The sequence below is a fragment of the Geotrypetes seraphini genome, chromosome 11 (assembly GCF_902459505.1).
Source record: "Geotrypetes seraphini chromosome 11, aGeoSer1.1, whole genome shotgun sequence".
NCBI lineage: Eukaryota > Metazoa > Chordata > Amphibia > Gymnophiona > Dermophiidae > Geotrypetes > Geotrypetes seraphini.
Genome location: NC_047094.1, coordinates 29499218 through 29509676, shown reverse-complemented (window position 1 = coordinate 29509676; position 10459 = coordinate 29499218). Strand labels below are relative to the sequence as shown.

At 38.3% G+C, this 10459-nt stretch overlaps 1 protein-coding gene across 2 annotated transcripts in view; it reads right to left on the bottom strand.

Annotated features, from left to right (window-relative positions):
* Positions 1-946: 946 nt before the first annotated feature.
* The window catches only part of SMG1 (SMG1 nonsense mediated mRNA decay associated PI3K related kinase), a 257696-nt gene continuing 248183 nt past the window's right edge, over positions 947-10459 (bottom strand). For both annotated transcript variants that reach the window (XM_033962915.1, XM_033962916.1), the window contains 7 exons: positions 9107-9286; positions 8187-8414; positions 5918-6129; positions 5717-5823; positions 5161-5340; positions 3989-4095; positions 947-2216 (listed from right to left, as the gene is read on the bottom strand). In XM_033962915.1, the coding sequence (XP_033818806.1) occupies positions 2139-2216; positions 3989-4095; positions 5161-5340; positions 5717-5823; positions 5918-6129; positions 8187-8414; positions 9107-9286 (1092 nt within the window). In that variant the 3' untranslated portion in view covers positions 947-2138. The remainder of the gene's footprint in view (positions 2217-3988; positions 4096-5160; positions 5341-5716; positions 5824-5917; positions 6130-8186; positions 8415-9106; positions 9287-10459) is intronic.

Genomic DNA, 10459 nt, shown 5'->3' with positions numbered 1-10459 from the left:
TATTTTATCATCTTAAATTAAATGCAGACAAATGATTTAGATAGGGACATTGACCACCACCATTTATAAATAATGTTCTACCTTTAAAAATATGAATCAACAGAAGGTGCTTGGTGTTCTATTTGATCCTATGTTGTCTTTTGATTGTCATGTCAATTTGTTATGAGTTTTTTGGAAGATGAGACAATTATGAAGGATACATCTCTTTCTCTCTTTCAATCAATTTAGTTTAGTCAAGCTCTCATAAGACAATTGGATTATTGTAACCTGCTTGATGTAGGTTTCTCAAAATTATTATGTCAAAGAATACAGACATTACAAAATACTTCAGCTAGGTTGATCTGTCAGGTCAGCAAATAGAAAAGAACCACCCCTTTGCTAAAGTGGTTGCATTAGCTACCTACAGAAGTAAAGAATTCTGTTCAAATTATACATGCTTGTATTTAATGTTATTTATGGTTTAGTTCTTGAAGAAAAAGGCAGTATTGGTATAAACGACTATCTGGCAAAGGTCTTGTTCTAAGAATCAGTTACTCAATTTTACTTCCATTGCTTAAATAAATATAAACGTGCTCATACTTTGCTGATTTCTTATCAGTCTGCTAAGATTTGGAATGCTTTGCTATATATAATTAGGTGGAAACAAACAGATTTAGGAAGAAACTAGATACTTATCTATCAGTTGCTATTTAGATGATTAACTTATTACAATGGAATTTCAATTTATGTTGATTCCCAGTTTTAAGTTTGCTGGATAATCTTATTGTAATCTGCACTGAACTTTGTTGGTAAATGCAGAATATAAATATAGTTATAATTTTAATTGTAAGCCTGATCCATACTAAAGAAACAATTGGTAAATCAGGCACTGTATAGAAAAGTGCAAACCAAACATACTCAAATTTAGAGTCTTGAATTCCAAAAGTAAAAAGAAGGTCACTCTACCTCCACCAGAACATCCCTTTATTGTTTATCTGTCAGAAACATGAAAAACTCTACTAGATAGTCTATGCTGTCTTAAAGGAAAAGATTACATTGGATTAGCTACTTCTTATGAAAGAAACTACAGCAATCACAGTAGAATGAGATTGGCGGGACAATTCTGAGTTACAAAAGAAATGCGCACTGCAAGCAGAGAGAGAGTGCACATTAAATCAAATACCTGTTAGATTCGTTACTTTCAAATGCACAGTCACAATCCTTCCAGAAACTGTACATGATAGAATTACAGAAAATGACTTACAAAAAATTAACCAAAATTATTACACTTTGCATTTGATCATATATAGCCTTTTAGGTATTCCTTGAGCTTTCCAGTATTTGGGGTGCATTTGGAAAATTGCCTATTCGCCAATCAGACACTATGCTGTTATTTTGACTAGAATGAAATATGAGGACAAACAGAAGATATCTGAAGTACTTAACTGCACAAATTTTTACAAACTCAAAATGAGAGGGGATGGATTTGGGGGCGGAGGGGGGGTGAAGGAAAAAAAGGGGGGGATGGGAAAGGTTTCTTCCTCTCAGAAGTTCATCCAATGTAGTGTTTCTGTAGTACAGCTCTTTGCTTTCAGTTCATTTCCTCGAAGTCATTCTCTCCCTGCCTTTTCCATACTTGCTGGTCAATTTTAGCAGTTTCGTTGCTGAACAGCAAGAACAACCCAAGGATCTGAAAGCATCCTCCTTCACTGCGATTTTTCAATGGCTCCAGTTTTGTTGGGTTTTTTTTTTATTTATTCTTTGAAGAGGGTTTAGTATTTCCTGAATTGTTCACAGGGTCCCATGGAAGAGTTCCATATCACTCTGTGGTCTTAGGATACCAATTTCTTTCTGCACTTCTACCCCCATTCCGATGCTGCTGTAGTTCTTCTGTAGCAGAAAGACAATCGTGTTATCCAAGCTGTGAGCTTGCACTCTTTACCCTGAAGGGATTTGCAGACCGTTGTGTTTAGCATATCCCTGAGTGCAGCCATCCTGTGAGATTCACTTCCCACTGCACTGGGATTTCCTAGGTTACCTCTGATTAAGCCCCAGAATGCATTGCCACCAGCTGTGGCGCGGCTGCGGATGCCTGAGGCCGAGTTGATTCTGGTGGATGTCTGACCTTGCTGAACCAGACTGACCTGCTATCTTCACATTCATACCCATGCTGTCCAACCTTCATAAAGCTGAGCCAAGTTATCTAGATTAGTTGCTTCCTTAATCACAAAGTCAACCTATAAAAACAGAAATGATTTTTATTATATATGTGATCCGTTTAAGGTTTTCTTGGCAAAATTATCTTTTAAATCTATAACTTATAGGTACTGGAGTTGTCAAGGGGGAGCAATGAACATAAGCAATGCCTCCGCTGAGTCAGACCTGAGGTCCATCGTGCCCAGCAGTCCGCTCACGCGGCGGCAATGTTAAGCAGTAATTTTCATAGCACAAAAAGCACCCACTCCTAGCCTCTGCCCACTCCCCATCGTATTCAGAACAGCACACATATCCTAGAACAACAAATACAAAAACACCCCCTTCTCCCCCACAGCAACTCATACAGCTTCCCAATATCCACCTCCTTTTGTTCCATTCCATCAAGAATTCATGCACCACACTTCAGCATTTACCTCCTTTCACACCAACTCCAACCCCTAAACATTCCATCCCATTTTTTAGAACACAAGTCCTCTCCCCCCACTGTCCTTCACTTCACCCTGTTTCAGTATTTACCTTATCCCCCTCTCCTCACAGTCTAAGGCAGAGGAACAGGGATGGACCCTTCAATATTTTCCCTAACATAGCATTAGCAGAGAGCTTGAGGGAGGTGATGGAGAATATATAGTAACATAGTAGATGACGGCAGATAAAGACCCGAATGGTCCATCCAGTCTGCCCAACCTGATTCAATTGAAATTTTTTTTTTTTTTTCTTCTTCTTAGCTATTTCTGGGCGAGAATCCAAAGCTTTACCCGGTACTGTGCTTGGGTTCCAACTGCCGAAATCTCTGTTAAGACTTACTCCAGCCCATCTACACCCTCCCAGCCATTGAAGCCCTCCCCTGCCCATCCTCCTCCAAACGGCCATACACAGACGCAGACCGTACAAGTCTGCCCAGTAACTGGCCTAGAATGGTTTACATAAGAACATAAGACTAGCTTTACTGGGTCAGACCAATGGTCATGGTTGCCAATCCTGGACCCTAGTATCTCTTCATCCAAAAAAAGCATTCCCTTGTCCCTGCTCTGGAATGTCTACCTTCCTCCTCCCTCCCAATCCTAGGATCCCAAAAAGCTGCCCCATGTCCCATTTTCCCCCAACTCTGTGCTACCTATTAGAAAAGAGACATGAGAGTACAGGTGAAGCTGGAGTGGAATACAATAAAGCAGAAAAATACATTTTCTCCCTCTCCTAGCCCAAAGAGAGGGAATTATAGTTGGTATCATTTGTATTATGATTGCATTTATCATATTTATGTTATATGATTGCTACAGTGCTATTAAATGTCTACATTTCTGATACTGTTTCACATTAGTTACCATGATTCAATTTGTCATCTCTAAGTTTACCTCTGATTGCATTTCTGTTTATATTTGGTCATTTTACTATTATGTTGTTTTATTCAAGCTGTAATGGCTGTACACTACCTTGGGTGAACCCCTTAATAAAGATGATTAATAAATCTCAATAAATAAAATAGTATTATACCTCCAATTTATTGCTTAGTTGTTTTGTGCAAAACAACTATGGGTCCGATGTTTACATTTGTGCCCCCCTCAACATACATTACCACGTTTGGGTTTCTTTTTTACCTTCTAGCTCCTCCTAGGCTGTTATGACTCCCCCCTTGTCAGTAAGCCATTACAATTGATCCCTGCTTCAGCATGCATGTGAAATATCACCTACTAAAAAGGTACGCATTTCCTGTTTATAGCAGAGACTTGACAAGTCTGAGGTACAATCCCTAAAAACTGATCAGTAAATATATAGAATTAAAACAAAAAATTACCTGTTCAGCAACAGACATTCTCCTGTTGAGATCCACATCTCTGCCCTCCAACTTGGCTTTGACTCGCTTCCACACACTAACTGCATACGAGTTCCTTTCTTGTACAGCTAAAAACAGACATATGCAGATACATTTTTTTTTTTACATGAAATAAAACATATTACACAACCAATTTTTACAATTAGCCCTTTCTTAGTTCTGTAGTACAATTGCCATTGCAAGGGAAATGCACAGACTGAATTCAAGGTAAGGCACTGGTTTCTTTGAACTATCAGGGACTGGAAGGATTTCCGATGTAGAACAGAGGGTAGAAGAAAGCTAGGCTCTCACAGCACTTTGTGCTGCACTGGTAGAAGCTTTGAATATCACTGCTTCCTTTATTGATGACAGTAGGAAAAACAAAGCATAGGAATATATATATATCTGCAACCTTAGTGAAGGTACTCCATCCATCTAAGAACATGAGGAAGGTCATTTTAACAGGGTGTCTAGAGTGTGAAGACACATATGTTGCCTTCATAAAATAGGTACATGTCTAGCCTCCCCACATCTTTTCACCCTGCTCCAGGTCCACCTAACTTCTGGCCCAGGGGATGCCTGTGTAAATACTGCACTGAAGTATCTGTTGGCAGTGCCTATTTACATGATCCTAGTTATTTTATAAGTGCTTTTTATATTTTTGCAAAGAAAATGCTATTTTATGTACAAAATAAGATTTTTTAAAGTGTTTACAAAATTTACCACTTAGACTTCAGCTTTTTATGCCAAGACTCCCATTGCCTTTAAATGAATAAACCTTTCTTTGATCAAAGTTATATTTGGAGAACTCACTGCACAGGTCAGGACCTTGTAGAGATTAGAGATCACAGATATATATATATTCCTATGCTTTGTCTCATCAGACAAGCCTAACTTTGTTCTGGAGGCATATATTCAGTAAGGACTTGGATTACCAAAATGAACAGGCATGGTTTGTCTTGTACATATGCACTACAGATAACCTGAAAACAAGATTGGTTAAGTGTGCTGCTAGGACGAAGTTAGGAAACACAGAGAAGTATATAGAAGATAAATCAATTGTAGCAGGTATGTCACCAGGAGTTCTAGGCATCCCTAAACCAAGAATACTAGAAGCCAGAATAGATAGAACACACTAACCATGCTCAATTTACCTTTTCCAGTTTTAGGATCCCTGACCGCTTTCTTTGGACTACAGGCAACATTCTTGCCTGTTCCTGGAACTGTACTTGGTGGAGTATCTGCTGATGTTGCAAGATTTTTCTGAATCAGCTTTTTTGCATTCTGTGACATGACCTCAGGCTGGGTCTTCTGAACTGTATTGCTACGTACTGCTATTAAAACCAAAATAAAAACAATTAAAATGCAGGAAAAAAATAGAATCTACTCAATACCTTTAAATTCTTTTTGTAAAACCTTGCTATATACTAAGTACTATATGTCCCTGAAGCAAAGCAGATAAAATGAGTTGCCCAAAGTTACGGGACATGTGAAAGGCAGAAGTGGAATTGTTTATTATTTACCCTTAGGGAATTTGGATAAAATTTAACTCTCATATAAAAACAGTTTCAGTTCATCAGTATTTTCCCCATTTAAAATACTGTGTTTTTATTTATAAATGAGACACCATATTCTATAAGATTAAAATCAAATATCATTTCAAACAAAGTTCTCAATATCTATAATAAACTTTTTCTAAAACTCCATTACCTGCAGCAAAGCTGGGCGGATATGAAGCGGAAGACGTTGGACTTGTGCATTCGTTGGAAGCATCAGTGACCAGTGGTGATGCAAAACCCACTAGATTGTTGTAGATGCTAAAAAAGATATAATACAGACCATAATCATTTGTATGTTGAAAATTATCAATAGAATGGTTTTAAGATGCCCATAAAAAGTTTAAAATATTACCTCTGACTTTGCATTTTCAGCTCTTTCAGAGTAGGAGTGATTTCCTGTAGCATTTCCACATACTCCTGACTGCGTACTTGACCCATAGCCTGTACTAGCGTAAACAAAACAGTCTGGATATTGTCTTGCCACAATTTATATTCACCCAAGAACTGCCTTACACTGTTCTCATAGGGAACATCTTCACCATCTGCTAGAGCAGCCTCTTCATCCTAAAATGAAAGAAAAAAATGTTTTAATGATGCAGGTGCAACACTGCTGAATGCGTCACCCAGAAATTAGCATATGAATAAGTGGAAGAACTCCACTGACTTTAAGGGCCAGACTCACTAAAGTCAGTGATTGTCGCTAAACCTGTTTCACGGGTTTAGCAACGATTGCTGCTAACTGACCCGATTCACTAAACAGCCCACCGTGTGTTTTACCCTCGATCACCCATTTTCCGATCCAGCCATGCAAATTAGTAAAACCCCATGCAAACACACAAAATATCTGTCCCATTAAAAAAAAGAAGAAAAAAAAAATCACTCACTGCTGGCCCTCTCCAATACCCCCCGACAATCGTGTGCCCCCTCCCCTGACAATTGCGGTGACTCACTCGAACCTAAAATAAATAGGAGGGATTCCCGCTCCCTCCTGTCACGAAGGCGCACGCTCACCCCCTCCCCCCCCCACAAAAAAAGGCATTCTTCCTGCCGGGAAGACCTCCCCCCAAAGAAAAAGGCAGGAAGGATGCCTACTCCCCCCCTCCAGGCTCCGTGCCCCATACCTTAAACTTGGGAGCAGGAGGTACTGAAAACACCTCCTGCCCTCTGCGATGACACTAGGCCTTAGGGCCAGTGTCGTTGAGGAAAGAGCCTAAGGAAGTCTCTGATTGGCCATTTATTTTATCTCTTCACTATCACCAAATTCGCCCCTTCCTTTCTGAGCACACTACTCGGACCCTTGTCTAAGCTCTCAAACACCTCACACTTAGATTACTGCAATCTACTTCTAATTGGTATCCCACAGAGTCACCTCTCCCCCTTGCAATCTGTGCAAAACTCTGCTGCACAACTCATCTTCTACCAACCTCGCTACACTCATGTCACTCCTCTCCTTAGGTCACTTCACTGGCTCCCCATCTGCCATCGCATACAGTTCAAGATCTTATTGCTGACCTACAAGTGTGTTCATTCTGCTGCCCCTGAATCTCACTCCTTATACACCTCCCAGAGAACTCCATTCCTCAGATAAGTTGCTCTTAGCTTTACCCTTCTCCTCCACTGCCAATTCCAGACTTCGTTCCTTTCATCTAGTTGCCCCCAATGACTGGAATAAATTACCCGAGTTTGTCCGTCAAGCCTCTTCCCTTGTTTAAAAGCAGACTGAAAACACACCTTTTTTATATAACCTTCAATCCTTAACCCTACTCCTCTGCCCTCAAACCCAGCCAGCTGATTAACCATTCCCCTTAACTGTATCCATGACATCCTGTTTGTCTGTCTTGGCTGTTTAGATTGTAAGCTCTTTTGAGCAGGGACTGTTTTCTTCTTCTTTGTGACTGTACAGCGCTGCGTGTGTCTGGTAGTGCTATAGAAATAATTAATAGTAGTAGTACTCTTGCCATCTTGTTTAAAGATCTCTTACTACTGCATTCTGTACCCTGTGTTCCCTTCCTCCTCATATAGATTTCTTGATAAAGAAACCAATTTGTATATCATCTCAAACTAAATCATGGAATAACTTTTGCAGGTCCAAATGAAAAGTTAATCACAATCTGCAAAGTCTTCAGTTATCTCCAAAACTAATAACATGACTACTACACTATTTTTAGAAGCATTTCAATAAAGTTGAAATGTTGAATGCTGGTTTTAAGATGAATTGTACTGTAAAGATCTATTTAAAATGTGATTATTCACCTGTAACCCAACATGTTTGTCATATTCTGTGCATGTTATTATTGTAATGCCGCCTAGATATAGGCGGTTGATAAATTTTTTAAATAATTAAATAAAACACTAAACCAGCTTCCTAATGGAGACAAGAGAAGTATAGTACATATGGTCCAGAATGACATATTTGAGAAACCAGTTTCAAAATCTTTGAAATAATATGTTTATAAAATAAATTATATGTCAGTCTGTCTCTCCATTTTTGCATACCCTTTTAAAATATGAACAGTAAAGGATATAGGAAAAGGTAAAAATTGTTAAAATGTACCCTTTAAAAAAAAAAACCAACACAAAAAACCAACCAAAAAGACATATAAAGTGCTTGTAAATATTACCTTGGCCATTGCTTTAAGCAAATGCTTGACATCTCCTAGTTGTCTGTTATGTCCAGTCAGCACAGTTTTGATGATATCTACTAAATTCTGGATGGTTTCACACACAGCTTCTAATTGCTGCTCCTTATCAGCTTGAACTGTCCTCTGAGTAGACATATCTTGGCTCAATTGTTTGTGAGCTGAAAGAAGCCATTCAGGGCTTCCAATTGGATGCTCAATATTTGTGCCCTGAAAAGAGAGTCAAATTTTTTTTAAAGGAAAATGTTTACTTTTTGCTTACCTCATAGATATGAGCTACTGAAAATCTTGCTTAGTTGCCAATTCTGTGAAAATATACTTAATTTGAAACACAATGAATTATTATTTAAGGCTGTCAATAAAGATCACAATCCATTCATCAAAACTTACATAATTTAGAAATGTTTCTTACTTTAATAGTTTCAAATTTCCTCTTATCAGATTTTCTTTCAATAATAATAAAAAAAAAATATTAAAAAGCAGCAGCCCACATTTAGGGCTCCTTTTACTAAGGTGCGCTAGTGTTTTTAGCGTGCGCAGAATATTAGCGCGGGGAAACTAATGCCAGCTCAATGTTGGCGTTAGTGTCTATCAAGTGCTGCAATTCTGCGTGCGCTAAGCGCGCATTAAAACCACTATCGCAGCTTAGTAAAAGGAGCCCTTAGATCTGAAAGTTTCTTATGACCACCTAACAAATCAAGATGGAAAACAAAGCTTTAATAGCTTAATTTAATTTTGAGATGACCTCCTAGAATTTGAAGATGCTTCCATTTCTTACATTTATAAAATAAAGCTAACTTCTTGAATTTTAAGCACAATGATGCCTTGAGGTTTTTATGTATTTATGGACCTAAGTCACATTCCCTCTCACCTATCCAAAATACATAATAAACCATACTCACCACTCTCTTAAGCAGTCGAAGCTCTAGCTCGGACACTGAGCTGTTGAATTGTGATGCAAATGAGCACATTTGTTGACAGCGTTTGATCAGTTCAAACAAACCAGCATCAAGGTTTAAAGTTTCTGCAGTTCGGGTGCGTAAACTTTCAAAATGAATGATATTGCTACAGAGGAAAGTAACCTAAGACATGAGAAAAGATGTAAATACTGAAAGTAAGAGCAAACTGATTAAATAGCAGCAATAAAAAGAAAACCCAATCCCCCAAAATAAGAGCAGCGAACATAGGACATGAGGTTCAAATTCCGGAAAACATACTTGGCTCTTACTCTATATCACAGCTATGATTTCCTAGAACAATATTTGAGCAACTAATCTATTGCATATCGTTTTATACATGAAAAAGGCTCTTATAAAACTGTACTGCAGTACATGCATATAAGTGCATGTACCAATAAGATGACACATACTTATATGCATTCTGCTCAGGGGTGCTCCTTGGAATGTAGTTTGGACTGACTTGGGGCAGTTGTGGGTTACATATATATTTTATAAAACATGTGCACATGCATAGAAGACACAAACACCTTTTTTCAAACAGGCATGAATTTGTAAGAGCATTTGTGCACTACTAGGGTAACTTATTTATAAAAGGCACACAACAAGCTCCTATATTGCCTTTATAAGACAGAACCTTTTGGACTTTTCACACAGGGTTCCCATTATAAAATTAATCCTATTAGAAGCAGCATTTTGGTCCAGTGCTGTCTTTTTTTTTTTTTTTTTTTACCTTGAATTCTATTGATTTAATAGTGATAGAAGTTATCTGCTATTTTTATTATACATTTTGATGGCAGCTCAGAATGAAGCATTTTTACCACTTCTCTAGTTATTTCTGCTCTGCTGCCAGACATTGCCCACCTCTACTTTAGGTTTAAACAATTTTTATTGATGCAAACAACATCAAATATAGTTGAAGACACAAATGCTAAATACAATGATGATGCATCAAATACAATAATATAACAAACACATATAAATACTCTCTACATTCCCTCCCCAAACCTCCCCCCCACCACCCAATGGTACTCTCTACCCCATCTCAACAAAACACCAAACCTACTAAATAAATAAAAACCCAATTAGGATACCCAACTTAAAACCGCACTTCGACCTTTAGGATGTAATGTTTGCAAATATGGATCCCAGATCTGCAAAAACAGCATTTTTCGCTTCCTAGCCCTTCCAGCATCTCTAGCTTCCCAGATGGCCAACTGATGTAACTGGTTTCTCCAATGCCAAAACTTTGGCGGATCAGGAATCGTCCAATATTGAAGAATACATTTTTTTGCCAAT